This window comes from Oreochromis niloticus, linkage group LG23 (genome assembly GCF_001858045.2).
Source record: "Oreochromis niloticus isolate F11D_XX linkage group LG23, O_niloticus_UMD_NMBU, whole genome shotgun sequence".
Lineage (NCBI taxonomy): Eukaryota > Metazoa > Chordata > Actinopteri > Cichliformes > Cichlidae > Oreochromis > Oreochromis niloticus.
Genome location: NC_031986.2, coordinates 5684548 through 5699640, shown reverse-complemented (window position 1 = coordinate 5699640; position 15093 = coordinate 5684548). Strand labels below are relative to the sequence as shown.

At 41.6% G+C, this 15093-nt stretch overlaps 1 protein-coding gene across 4 annotated transcripts in view; it reads left to right on the top strand.

Annotated features, from left to right (window-relative positions):
- Positions 1-15093, top strand: part of LOC100690803 (vang-like protein 1) — a 59607-nt gene that overhangs the window by 39802 nt on the left and 4712 nt on the right. For 3 of the 4 annotated variants that reach the window (XM_013268959.3, XM_013268960.3, XM_013268961.3), the window contains 2 exons: positions 364-539; positions 12206-12366. In XM_013268959.3, the coding sequence (XP_013124413.1) occupies positions 364-539; positions 12206-12366 (337 nt within the window). The remainder of the gene's footprint in view (positions 1-363; positions 540-12205; positions 12367-15093) is intronic. The other variant, XM_003440933.5, reaches the window with a different exon arrangement.

Below are 15093 nucleotides of genomic sequence, written 5' to 3'. Positions count from 1 at the left end.
CACATTCATTTTTAATGCCATCAGAAGCTCAACAAAGCCACAAACAGCTAAAACACAGATATTTGATTTCCCAGTGCTGTGTGTTTACTCTGTGAGCCATAATTTCCTTGTAAGTCCCTGTAGGAATACACACTTTCAAAGGATGGCGTTTCAGCTGTCCTTTGAAACACTGCTAAATATTTATATGCTCTACATCTAGTCTCACATGTGTTTATGCCTGGAAGGCTATTTTAGGCATATTCTGTGCTTGGAACTGTGTTGGGACATATTTACTGTGCAGATACTTTATTAGATTTGTGTTTACTGTACATATTTTGAGTAAATCGGTCACAAACGATGCCCAAAAATCCTTACTGTTGATAGGACGAGAACTACCAAGGTATCGTGCAGTACGCTGTGTCGCTTGTGGACGCTCTCCTCTTCATCCACTACCTGGCCATCGTCCTGCTGGAACTGCGGCAGCTTCAGCCGTGCTACTCTGTGTGCGTCACACGCTCCACAGATGGCGAGACAAGGCACTACAACCTGGGACAGCTCAGGTAAGGAGCACAGAGTGACTCCATTAAATGTAGACATTCTCTTCTTTTAGCATCGTCTTTGAATAAATTTGTGTTTTTCATGGCATTAGTCCAAGGGTAAAGCATTAACAGTATGAACAAGAGGGAGTGTTTGAGGTAGGTTATTTCCAGTAAAATGCACATATTGAAATATTTGGGAGCCAGCCTTGCCTCTAGTGACCATCAGGGGAACTGCAGTTTTTGTTATTTGCTTTCTGGTTTCATTTTTCTGGCCCACTTGTTCTCAGAGGGTTAAAATGAGATGTGACACTCTTTGCTATCGTAGCTTCCATGTCAATGGGACTGGAAAGAAAAGCATATTTACATCCAAATGTAGCTCAGCGAGCTTTAAAATAGTTTGCTGTTGCTGATGAGAACTAAAACGTCAACAACTTTGTAAGACTTAGTGACACTGTGTTAGCAACCAGGAGAGAGAGGAAGAGATCAAGGGGAGATGAATTTAGGGAAAACAGAAGACGTCCGTGTGGGCGAGATGAAGGCAGAGGGAAGGACAGAAACTGGGGCACCTCAAGTTAGAGAGGTGGGAAAATAAGAGGCTAATAGCTGCTTACTTGCACAGAGACGGGAGGAAGAAATTCATGTAGGAAAGTCAAGAAAGAGAAGAAGATGAATATTAAGGAGTCATTAACACGTAGATAGTAAAAATGATTATTAAGGTAGAGCTGAAGAAAATGTAGAATCTATAAAAATGGCACAAAGACAAAGTGCCTGATGTGGAGAGAAAACCATGCCAGAAGGAAAAAAAGGAGAGGGTGGGGAAGACTTCAGAGAGGAAACTCCTCAGAAAAGAGCTGCAGACAGAGGGCGGAGTACATAGGAAAGACCCGGGAGACTGGAACAAGGAAAAATCTAAAGGAGGGACCGAAAGGGAGAATAGAGAACAAGGAATTAATAGTTAATAGAAAGGTAGTGTTGACGAATTGTAAAATGTGGGAAAGAAAGAAAGAGAAGGTGTATGTGTGTGTGTGTGTGTGTGTGTGTGTGTGTGTGTGTGTGTGTGTGTGTTTGTTGGCGTGTGTGTAGGAAGGAACCGACAAGACCAACCTTTTTATGACTTTATCGTCTCTGAGTAAAAACAGGAAGAGACCATTTTCAGCCAAACCCAGCAGCTCTCCCATTGCTCTCTGCTATCAAGACACAGCCCTTAGTCTGACATACCTTTTGCTTTTGGGTATCTAATAAAACCTGATGGATTTATGGATGGAGCTTTTTTATGACCGGATAGGTGAAACACTATCTGTATACCATATCTGTGCTTACATTTTAAGGTTTATGTCTTCCTGCATTTTTGCCCATGGACTTCTATTTGCATATCCAGCCTCAAAATATTTAATGATGTTTTCATTCATCAGCCAAAATGCACACTGAGACCGAAATAACTGCAGCAAGTCCATACATGAATGTGCAGTCAGTCTTGCATTAGCATTTTCAATTATGTTTATCTGGCTAACTCGCCAATAGCCACTAAATAACATCTGATCATATTGCACACATCAGATTGCATTTATATATTCATTCACTCTCACATTCACAAGCCACAGTTGTAGCCACAGTTGCCCTGGGGCAGACTGACAGAAGCGAGGCTGCCATATCGCGCTATCGGCCCCTCTGGCCAACACCAGTAGACGGTAGGGTAACGTGTCTTGCCCAAGGACACAACGACCAGGACAGAGAGAGCTGGGGGATCGAACTGGCAACCTTCCGGTTACAGATGAGCTTCCCAATCCCCTGAGCCACGGTCATCCCATATTCATGCAGGCGTCCAGTGCAGCCGTTATAATTGTTACTCTGCTGTTTTATTTGACCTATTTACGCCTCTTGTCAACTCCACCACCAAAACTACTAAATGTCTTTTATTTTGGAATTACTGATTTTGCTAAGATTTAATATTACTATAAGTGTTTAAGGGGTCATTTGTCCCAGGTGTTCATTGGCACCATTTTGGAGCAATGGTGCCAATGAACTGGCACTGGTGCCATTGTTCCAACATTAGGCACAGGAAACATGCACGATGCCCCCCTGACTAACAAACTGAAGAACTTTGCATTGAAACATTCCATCCACACCTCTTCTATCCAGATCTGGGTCACAGGCACAGCAGTCTAAGTAGAGATGCCTTGGAACCCCTTTCCCCAGCCATCTCTTCCAGCTCTTCTGGGGGGACACCAAGGCATTTCCAGGCCAGCCGAAAGACATAATCTCCAGCATGCCCTGAGTCTGCCCTGAGGCCTCCATCCAGTTGGACATATCCAAATTGCCTCACTCAGGAGGCATCCTTATCAGATGCCCACACTACCTCAACTCGCTAATGTTGATGTGGAGGAGTAGCAGCTCTACTCTGAGCTGCACCCGAGTGACCTATCTCCTCACCCTATTTCCAAGGGAGCGCCCCCGCCACCTTTCAGAGGAAGCTCATTTCTGTCACTCATGTCCTCGATCTCATTCACTACCCACAGCTTGTGGCCATAGATGAGGGTACACTAAAACTGAAAACTTTCATACTCTGCTCTCTTTTCGCTACAACAGACTGGTACAGCATCCACTTCACTGTCTGTCAAACATGGAGTGGGCACTCCACTCCATGGCCTGAGACTTAGAGGTGGGACTATGTCATGTCATGTTTTCTGTGATAATACCCATATAAATATTTATGTCATATTACAATATCAATAATATTGCAATGCCATGCGTTTGCATTCCCAAATACTCACAACAACGAGACAGGCCCAGTCTAAGTGTAACCATGTCAGCCTCAATGACTGTTTAGTACCTAAAAAGGGAGTTGTGCCAGCCACCAGCAAAGCACAATGGCCCTCATTTACTGTATATTTACTATATGTGCATAGAAACCTTATTATCCTGCACAAAAAACAATTATGTAAGCAAGATTACCGCCAGTTTTTAATGAATTATGCGCACCAGCCTATTTTGTTCTTATGACGGTGCACATGGAAGTAAATCAGAATCATTCTGAACCACTAGGCTTGTGCAGTTTGCTGACCATCTGCATAATAATAATAATGGATTGGATTTCATATAGCGCTTTTCAAGGCACCCAAAGTGCTTTACAGTGCCATTATTTATTCACTCTCACATTCACACACTGGTGGAGGCAAGCTACTGTTGTAGCCACAGCTGCCCTGGGGCAGACTGCCATATCGCGCCATCGGCCCCTCTGGCCAACACCAGTAGGCGGTAGGGTAAAGTGTCTTGCCCAAGGACACAATGACCAGGACAGAGAGCCCAGGGATCGAACCGGCAACTTTCCAGTTGCAGATACGCTTCCCAACCCCCTGAGCCACGGTCGCCACATCCCCATTTTTCTATATAAGGAAATACATTTACTTCTAGCTGTAGTGGGGAAAGTGTTAATAACATTGGAAAAGAGAAGCCTGCAGGAACAGAAAGCAGGACAAAATTCAACTTAAGAAACTGCAACAATTGTGTACAAAGAAGAAGGCAGAAAATCCATGGCTTTCCAAAGAGCTTCCATGGCAGTGAAAAAAAAGAGTAACAGACTACAAGAAAAGAATACAATAGCAGAAGGACAAGGAGCATGATCTGTAAGCCCAAGATTAGAAAGTCACTACCAAGAAATTGGACTGTAAGTGATAGCATCAGTTTTTAATACAGAGAAGGCCATTTAAGATAAGAGTCTTGAATCAGGGACCTTTGGCTTGTTAGGTGAATGTGTAAACAGTTCCACTTAATTTTGTTATTTTTACCTAAAGCATTAAATAGATATTTTTAATTAAAATTCCCAGGAAAACACTACCTAAGTTACTTTTGTGTCTATATTTGATTTATGCTGCTATGTTACAACTATTGCACTGAAATGTTGCTGCTGGCACCCTTTGGCAATAGAGTTACACTTTGAATCAAGTAGTCTGTCATCAGTGACAGCAGTTCAGTTTTACTTCATTTCGCTTTTATGTATTTAGGGGTGAAGCACAACAACAGCTGCCTCAAGCTGCTTTATATTATGATAATAATACAGAGAACAATCAGATGACCACCTTTGACCAAGCACTTGATGACAGTGGGGAGGAAAAACTCCCTTTTAACAGGAAGAAACCTCAGGTAAAACTGGGCTCAGGGAGGGGAGAACCAGTAGGGGATGAGGTGAGAGAGACAAGACAAGATACAAGAAGTATATCCATATTTATTTAATATGCACATTTGAGGATGTATCCTGGTCAAAACAAGATTCCTCACAGTGTAATGCCATCCAGAGTACACTACCAGTCAAAAGTTTGGAAACACCCTCACTTTTAATCGTTTTTCTTTATTTTCATGAATATTTACATTGTAGATTCTCTCTGAAGGCACCAACACTATGAAAGAACACATATGGAATTATGTAGTAAAGACAAAAGTGTGAAATAACTCAAAACATGTTTTATATTTTAGATTCTTCAAAGTAGCCACTCTTTGCTTTGATTACTCCTTTGCACACTCTTGGCATTCTCTCGATGAGCTTCATGAGGTCGTCACCTGAAATTGTTTTCCAGCATTCCTGAAGGAGTTCCTAGAGATGCAGAGCACTCATTGGCCCTTTTGCCTTCACTCTGCAGTCCATCTCATCCCAAACCATCTCCATTGGGTTTAGGTCAGGTGACTGTGGAGGCCAGGCTATCTGGGGTGGCACTCCATCACTCTCCTTCTTGGTCAAATAGGGGTCATTGTCCTGATGAAAAATAAACGATGGGTTGGCATGTCGCTGCAGGATGCTGCAGGACCCATGCTGGTTCAGTGTGCTGTCAGTTTTGAATAAATCCCCAACAGTGTCACCAGCAAAGCACCCCCACACCATCACAGCTCCACTCTTCACAGTGGGAACCATACATGTAGAGACCATCCATTCACGTTTTATGCATGACACAAAGACCAAAGGAACCAAAGATCTCAAATTTGGACTCATCAGACCAAAGCACAGATTTCCACGGGTCTAATGTCCACTCCTTGGGTTTCTTGGCCCAAACAAATCTCTTCTGCGTGTTACCTTTTCTTAGTCTTAGCAGCTATTTGACCATAAAGGCCTGATTTGCACAGTCTCCTCTGAACAGTTGATGTAGAGATGTGTCTGCTACTGGAACTCTGTGTGGCATTTATTTGGGCTCTAATCTGAGGTGCTGTTAACTTGTGATTTCTGAGGCTGGTGACTTGGATGAATTTATCCTCAGCAGCAGAGGTGACTCTTGGTCTCCCTTTCCTGGGGCGGTCCTCATGTGAGCCAGTTTCATCGTAGCGTTTGATGTTTTTTGCGACTGCATTTGGGGACACATTAAAAGTTTTTGCAATTTTTCTGTACTGACTGACCTTCAGTCCTTAAAGTAATTATGGACTGTTATTTCTCTTAGCTGATTAGTTCTTGCCATGAAATGAATTCTAACGGTTGTCAAATAGGGCTGTCAGCAGTGTACCAACCTGACCAACACAACTGATGGTCCCATCCCCATTAAGAAAGCAAGAAATTCCACAAATGAACCCTGACAAGGCACACCTGTGACGTGAAAACCATTTCAGGTGACTACATCATGAAGCTCACTGAGAAAAGGCCAAGGGTTTACAGTGTTGTCAACCCTGAAAGTAGCAAAGGGTGGCTACTTTCAGGAATCTACAATATAAGACATATTTAGAGTTATTTATCAATTTTCCCTTTGCTCCATAATTCCATATGTCTTGCTTCATATATTTGATGTCTTCAGTATGTATCTACATTGTAGAAAGTAGTAAAAGTAAAGAAAAACCATTAAATAAGAAGATGTGTCCAAACTTATGACTGGTAGTGTATGTAGGAACACTGACACTATGTTTCTAACATGAGGTTAATGTACCATGTACATTAACCTCATGTTTTACCTGAATTGAGAAAAGGATGTATAATGTAAATAGAGTTGGTCCTAGCACAAACACCCTTTCTTTTGGAAAAGCAGGATGGAAATTTTTAAACTATGTTTGTTTAACAATTTCTGGCTCTTTTCAGACTTTTTTTTTTTTAAGTAATCAGTACGCTAAAATGTGGGAAAAAAAGAAATAAAATTGCTAAGCATCGGCAGGAACAGGTCAGACAAGTTAAAGCGTTTATTGGTCTGAGCGGTGTGTTCGCCGGTTGCCTTGGGGGTGTCGTCCTTTGTAAGCCGTGCCATTCATCCCTGCACGGCCGGCAGCAGGCCCAGCCTCGCTCTGTTGTCCGTCTGTGACTGTAAACACACAGCTAATTAGTGCTCCCTACAGACTGCAGCGCGGCATCTGGTCAGCCTGACGCGCACAGGCACACACAAACGGAGGCACGCCTGTGTGTGTGCATGGATAATTGCACCATATACATGCAAATGACAGATTTGTGCACACATTGCCTCAAACACGAGCAGCGTATCATACAGAGAAGCTCAGACACTCAAGTGGGTGTTATGTTTTCCCAGCCAACCTCTCGTGTATGTTCTCTATTAACAGGCGGTGGCTGGTGCTGCTCACATTCCTGCTTTTCTGGCATCCATCCTCAGCCTTATCATAATGAGGACCCTATCCTGGGCCCTCGGGCCCCGATGGCTTGTCTCTGTCTGCCTTTGATGCCAATCTGAGGGCCAGAGGAGGTTTTTGGGGGTTTTTTTTGCTTCGTTGTTTGACCGGACGAGTCGAATACAGAGTGCATTCCTTACTAAGTTGTTAGGAGAGGAGTGGTTTAAACACATTCACAGTTGGGGGACTTCCCGCTTTACATTCCCTAACCGGGCATTCCTGTGCATCAGAACAGTGATCAATCACCTCGCTCTCAGAGGATCTGGTTTATGATTGAACTGCAAAGTTTTAAGAGAAGGTTCTTTATTTCCTTCTCTGAGTTTGCATTCTCCTTGCTCTGTGGGCCCAGTTGAGCTCCTCGGTTTGAATTGCTTTGTGTCATGTTTGCTCTGCTTAATAATTGATTGAACTTGGGAAGAGGCAGGGACTGACTCACTATTTACGTAAGTTACAGCTAAACAATGGTGCTGCCTAGTGTGAATGCTTAATGCAGCACAGGGCTGTCTGGGTGTTATCACAATCTCTGCTGCCTCTTTGGCGAAAATGAGCGCCGACTCCACTCGTGCTAAAATAATCAACACCCTGTGATTTATTTGTTTTTCTGCAGCTGGAGATCCTATTAGAGATAATCTGCTAAAATCTTCTGAGTTTCTCTAAATGTGTATGTACACTTTCTTTTTGAAATATCAGTAAACAGCGTGTGACCCTAACACCTTATTGTATAACTAGATGCAGAACGTTGTGTTAATTTGTTGTGTTTCTTGTCTTGAGGGCTTTTGGGCAACTCTCTGCTTCTTAGGGTCACAAACATGCAAACAGAAATCAAGAACAAAGTGCTGTCTCACTTCCAAGTTATTGAAGTGGATACAACAGGGTGCTAATCTCTGAGAATGATCACAGAGTCAATATTGATGCCATTATTTCTCGGTGATCTGGCAAATAAGTCCATCCATCTCATTCCCTAACTGCCCTGCTGTGATCCGACAGTGCCGATCACTGCAACGCCGTGCCGCTGGGCAAAGAAATCATCAGACTGAAACTGCATGAATCCTATGGTAAATTTAGAGAATTAAGCTTGTTTGATTAGGAAATTGGCAAGACCACGCTTGTTTATTTTAAAGATCCTCCTTGTTCGAGCATGTTGTACAACCTTTAGCTGTCGTCTTAGCTCACTTAAACTTGTTTTGTTTTTCAAAGTCTCAATGAGATTAGTGGTAATGAAAGCAGCCCAAATAAAAAAGTCCAGAAAAAACACTGTCTCGAGCTCTCTATCTTCACCGTGTTAGAGGACATAGTGTGAATGTGGTGTTTAGAGTCTTCTTCACTTTTCTCCAGTGTGTAACAAATCCTATGGATCGACATGAGGATCACTGAAAAGTATTTCTTAGAACTCTGCTAGCCTCTGGTGATGTTAGTGTGAGCTCTCATACATGTGACTGTCATCAGATGGCAGAGCGGTAACAACGAATGACTTTTTAATGCTGCCTGGGTGATTTCCAGCGCTCTGTAATACGTCACATGACTCATTATTTAATGTAAGGTTTGCTTTAGAAGCAGGAATGTTAAAGGTTAAAAAAGAATGTAAGAGCTTTCATCAGTGAGTCTGTATTCATTCTGCCATCCTCCATTGGGATAATAGGAAGCGCATGCTGCAGACTAGCACGTGTTGTTGTTTGGGTTTATTAGTGTGAATGCTTGTAAAAGCATTCACAGTATTGTTCTTCTAATCTTTATTATTATTATATATTCCGTACGTTTTTGTGCATCTATCTCCTTCAAAACCGTTCAACTTAGAAAAACCATTCAAACACCGTTAGATTCCTCTTCTTTTGGACATGACTGCTTCTATTTTTCTCATTTCTAACATTTATATTTTTAATTTTATTTAACTTTTTTCAACAAAAATTTCCCATGTATTTCAATGGGGAGACCCTTCAAATCCTCATTCAACTTACTCATTTTTAAACCGTATCTACTTTAACATACGTTGACATAGAGCCACCATTCAAACTTTAAAACGAAGACAAGACATTCAACTATTCAACTTGTATTTATCTTTTCAATATCTGTTATACTTTTTCTTCAATTCCAGTTTAAGTTTCATGATGTTTTTTCAGCCGTTTCAGAGTTTATAATGGGTGTGTATGGGGCAGAATGTTGCCGCTAGAGTGAGACAGCTCAACTGCTAGAGTGAGAGGAGCAAAAAAATTAATCTTAAAATATTTTTTAAAACTGCTGCTGTGTCCTCAGCGTTTGCTCTTCCGGTATGATTTTACCCTCAAAACGTAGCCATCGCTGTCCTCTTTCATCCAATGTGTTTATTATTGTACTAGGTGTTATGGTTCTTTCATAAATGTCACCAATGCACAGCCTCCTCCCTCCAACTCTTCCATAGACTCTAATGTTAAAATGGTTCAGAAGGTTCGTTTGAAAATCAGAAGAGCATGGTGTCTTTCCACTGTCACCACGTCCATATAATAAACTCCACAGGCATGAAAACTGAGAATTTGGTAGACTAGACATTGCTGTCGCTTACGGTGAAAGAATTTTGTCAATACGACTTGTACTTTTCATTTGGGAACGATTTGTTTCGGCCTGACTTTTCTGTTCATTTTAAGCAGCAAAAGTGAGGTGCATGTCTGTGTGCGTGTGTATGGAGCCAATGGGTGCAGTCACTATAGCAACCAGGCTCACACCTGCCTGCTTAACGAGCTCTCTCTGACTCTGCCAAGATTCATCTTAAACACTTTTCTTTCAACTGCTGCTGTGTCCACAGTGTTTGGTCTACATCCATCATTTTACCCTCAAAACGTCGCCATCGTTCTTCTCTTTCCAACAGAGTGTCTTTGAAAGCTCAGATATGTAAACTTTGTTAACTGTTTTGATCCAAGTGGAGGGATCAAATTTTAGTCATTCAGTGATTCAAAGAATATGAACTTTTAATATTCATTCAGATGTTTTCTGACTCTAAATGTTCTTTTCTCACTTCTTAGGTTTTTCTAATTTACAATTAAAACATTTTCAGCTTTTTTCCAAATTCTTCTTCTGTGTAACCTTCAGCTTTTAGCAGTTCAGCACTTTTTTTTTCAGGTTAAATTCTGTTTTTTTTTTTTTTTTTTTATCTCATTCAAACTTTTTAACTTAATATTCAGCAATTAATTCATTTCAGTGCATACATTCAGATCCAAGCATTCACACTGCAGTTTCTTCAGAAAATGCACTTTCTAGTTAAGTTAGCTGTCCGTGTGGACTGAAGGATGACACAGGACGGCTCACGCAATGAATGAAAAGAGTCCAGTGTTGAGCTGTAAAGTCTTGTTATCGGTTAGTTAACAGCAGCATCTGCTGTCCTCCTTTCAGCCAAATGCAGGGTGTGAACTGAGCTCATGGTGCTGCTACAGAGTTGGTACAGCTGTTAAGACTAACTGTGAGTTAAAAGTTATCATACGTACCATTTAGACTATTTAACATCGATGACAGAGTTATACTCACAATCATTCACACTCTTGTTGATACCTACACCAATTTAAAATCACTCGTTAACCTAGTGAGCATGTCTTTGGACCGTAAGGAGAAAAGCCCTGCAGGCACAGAGAGACATGCTAACTGTAAAAGTATTGATGGGCAGCTATAATGTTTTGATATAAAACAGTCAAACCTTTTCCAATCAGCGATCACATTTTTGAACCGTGACACGAGAGTCGGTATTTATAGTCAGTCGATATTAGCATGACTGCCGAAAAGTATTGGTAATGCAAGTAAGGCCGCAGTGTCGCTGCTTGAGTAAGTGTGTCGTTTTGGCGTGATTTATCTTTTTATTTGAAAGAGGAACCACAGAGGAACTATATTATTATCAAGCCAGTGATTTATGACCTTTATCGTGTGAAAATACTTTACCTGTGTACAGCTGATTTTATAGTGTTGAGTTACAAAAGACAAGACCTGGCATGCTTAGTGATCCATGGTATAAAGTATCAGGGTCTGGGTTATACACTTTGAGCTCACTTTGAGTCTCTGACTGGCTTCTCTTTCATGCTCGTGACTCCTTCTGTCATCTTTCCTTCTCTTGTAACCTGAAACATCGCTTCCTTTTCTTGGTTGGCTCTTAAACACCTGTAAGGCAACCTTCACCCTGCAGCTCGCAGTGGCCCCCCGTCTGATGTTTGTGAACATGCAGTTATCACCTGCTGCTGCTCACCATGTACATCCTACATAAAGAAGACACGAACGATTATATAAAGGTATAAATGTGAATAGCACTCCACGTCTCTTCTAGCTCTAGCTCTCCTTTTTTCCACCTCATGATTTGTCTTTTCCTCCAGGCTATGAATCACGCTGCCTTTTCAAATCTTACGTTTGCCGGGACGAGCAGTGAAAATAAATTGCATTAATGAGACATCGAGGAGAAGCAGAAATCCGATTTTCTGTCGCAGAATTCAGCTCTGACTAATGCATTAATGTAGTTCCAGAGGATTGTGGGTCATCCGGTGATGAAGATCTGTAAATGTTTTTGTCACTGATTCTGTTCTCTGTGTTTTTATCTTCACTTAAATCTCATCAAGCGCAGCAGATCTATGCACTATCTTCTAGATGTGCTGATATTCTGTTCTCTAAGGTGTTTTTTTGTGTGTCTTTAAGGATCATTTCCACTTAGTCATTAAGTATTACTGTCAGATCTTTTCATTTCAGTTGCTGCACTGTTCCACCTTTGTTCCATATCACTTCCTTCCCCTCGCTCTGTCTCTCTCTCTCCCTGTTTTATGTTGATGGTACTTGCTATTCTGAAGAAATACTAGAAGGGTTTTTCTTCACTCGCAGAAAGTTTTCAAAGAAAGCCAGAAATGTCTGTTGGCTAGTGCTTTCTCCTGCTTTTGCCTTCTACCTTTTCACTGTGCGTTTGCATTCAGCAGGAAGGCTTGTAGAATTATTGCGGGTATTTTCTAGTCGTTGGTGTTACAAGTGAAAAACGTCCCGTGGCTAATGTTCCTCACGTCCTGCTCTCAGAGCTGAAGCTCTCATGCTGGCACAAAGCTACCTGAATTCCAAACTCAAACATTTCCTGTGGCTTAAACTTCCCTTTGATTTTCCCATTTCTGCCTCTCCAGTATTCAGCGGGCAGCTCTGGCCATCATAGAGCACTACTACTGTGACTTTCCGGTTCATAACCCAGCGTTGCTTTCCGCCTCCAAGTCCCGCGCTGCCAAGCATCTGGCTGGCCTCAAGGTGTACAACGTGGATGGTGAGTTCCCAGCAGCCCCTGCTGAGGGTGAGTGTCTGTCAGTGATTTTGGTTGTTCTTTGTGCTCTGGGGTGGTGGAGTCTCAGAGGTCTGCTTTTCCTTCCTTACACTGATCTGTTTGGGCAAAATGTGTGTTTTACTTTATTACAACTATCTGTTCAACAAACTGATTATTGTTCAGCCTGTTTTCAGATTGACCAACAGTTCAGATCTTTTTTGTCCTGTTTTCCTTCTCTCACCCCAACCGGTCGCAGCAGATGGCTCCGCCCCTCCCTGAGCCTGGTTCTGCTGGAGGTTTCTTCCTGTTAAAAGGGAGTTTTTCCTTCCCACTGTCGCCAAAGTGCTTGCTGATAGGGGGCCATATGATTGTTGGGTTTTTCTCTGTATGTATTATTGTAGGGTCTACCTTACAATATAAAGCACCTTGAGGCGACTTTTGTTGTGATTTAGCACTGTATAAATAAAACTGAATTAAAAAATTGAATTGAATTGAAATGAAATCTACAGATTTAAATAAGATTCTCACATTTAAGAATCAGTGACATTTGTTAAATGAGTGATTAGAGACCAAAACTCTTTCTCAATTCTTGTTAGTTTAAATGACGTGGATTAGTTACTTCATATTCAGATTTGTAGTTTGACCTCTGACCATTTTTAAACAACATATATTTGATATTTGAATTGCCATAATGCCTTTAAACTCCAAGGATTCATATTCACACGTTGCCTTTTTTTGGGTCCAACATTTAAACGCACCATTTTTAGCTAAAAAAGTCTCCAAATCTTCTAATTTGAAAACTTTAACAGCAAGTTTGTCTAATGTTTTGCTTAAAAAGAATCAGCCTCAACTGTGATCCAGTCTTCAGGGTCATGTTGATTGTCTGGTCACAATTTCCCACACTACATAATGAGATATGACTTGTTTTGTTTAATGACAGAGCAGCAAGAGTCAGACTGGGAAAGCCAGCAAATGTCCAACATTTGGCAACATTGTTCTAGTTAATTAGGCTTATTCACTTAAATGGTTCTGGTCTGTTTACAGCCATTAAACTAAATATGGGTGTCTCCAATTATATTTAATATAATATCTGCCAATATTTTGCCCTCATTTCAATGTAATGTGACCACTTAACTGGCAGAATAATACATCTTTAACACCATTACACAGAGGCCACAATGTTTTTGAACTAACTGTTAGAAACTGCGTTTTCGTGTAACAGTCGTTCGGCTTTTCTGAGTTGCTCCAAATGACATTTCAAGTCTCTGCAGGTCGAATCCCCTTAGCTGTGCTGGAATGTGTTAAAACATATAACTGCCTGGAAGGAAGAAAATTGATCTGCAGTCTTTGCATAATTAGAAAATTGACCAGTGTAGTATAAAGCACAGGTGATTTGTAGCTGATGTGTTACAACATGCAAAAAAATATAAGTGTGGCTATCTATATCGCCCTCCGGCGCGTCTGGAGCAGGTGGAGTGTTTTAAACTGGCTCTTCTCTCTGTGTTCTTCCTCACACTGACGCTAACCTGTGAAGACATCTTTAAAGCTAAACTGAAAGCCTACCTGTTGGACAGTAAGTAATTGCAACGCTGCCACCAACAAAAGTACCCTCACAGCCTACTGGCGCTCGCTTTAACAAAGCTATTCTTTCAATGTACTTGAAATGAAAGGCCCCCACCTCCCCCACCCCACTTCCACCCACTCCTATTCTCTCTTTGCATGCCACAGGTTGATGAAAAAGTTCAGCGTTGTCCTTACAACAGCTGGCAGAATGCAACACAAACCCTCGATTAAATTATTGCAGTCCCTTAAGTGTACTCAAGCTTCACTTAAGTGCACTAACTCCACTCCCGCCTCTCGGTTTGGTGTTTTTTTTCCTGCCATTTATTTCCCTCCTTTCTTCCTCCTCCTCTCAAATGTTAGTGGGAGGCGTTGACGGAGATGGCTGATAAATCAATAGCTATTACAACACCAGTATTCTCATTTCTCTCTCGAGTCTCATCCTCCTTCATTTTCCTCCTGCAGCAGCTGCTCGGGGACCCCTCCGTCGCTCTCATCGCTCTCTTGTCTTGAGCTTTTACTTCCCACTTCTTGCTTTCTGCGGCCACACTGCTACTGTAATAAATAATTCTGACTCAGGGACAGACGATAATCTTTTCTTAATGAAAAACTGGTGAAGCCCTGAGCGCAGAACAGCCGTAATACTCGATTAGACTGCTTCCAAATGGCTTCGGGTGAGCTTTGTGATTCCTGGAACAAGCTATTTTAACTGTGTTGTTTAGTCAGCTCAAGGTTCTGTGACTGAACTACCAAATCAAAGAAGTGGAGTGAAATACAGTCAGTCCTGTTACAGGTATTTCCTGTTGCAGTCATGAGTAATGGTGTCACTCTTTCAGACTACATTAAAAGTCTGATCTGCGTTTTGGATCATCGTCCCACTTTCTTGTCTGATTGTATGACACATTCCTGAATCTGTGGAATATTCTCATTTCTGTACATGCAATGCTTCCTAATATCCATCGCCCCAGCGCTGGATATTATCTCCCCATTTCTTAACAGTTGGCAAGACAGTTCTGCTTCATCTACATGCAGTCTTACATTGTTCAGACTTTAAAGAAAAGCTCTTTTTAAGCACGGCTGTTAACAAGATTAGTATCATTTTCACTTGAAAAGTCCACACAGCATTTCATTTGTACACAGGTACCTAAGCACTTACACACAATGACACTTTGTGTATAGTACAGGTGGGACTCACCA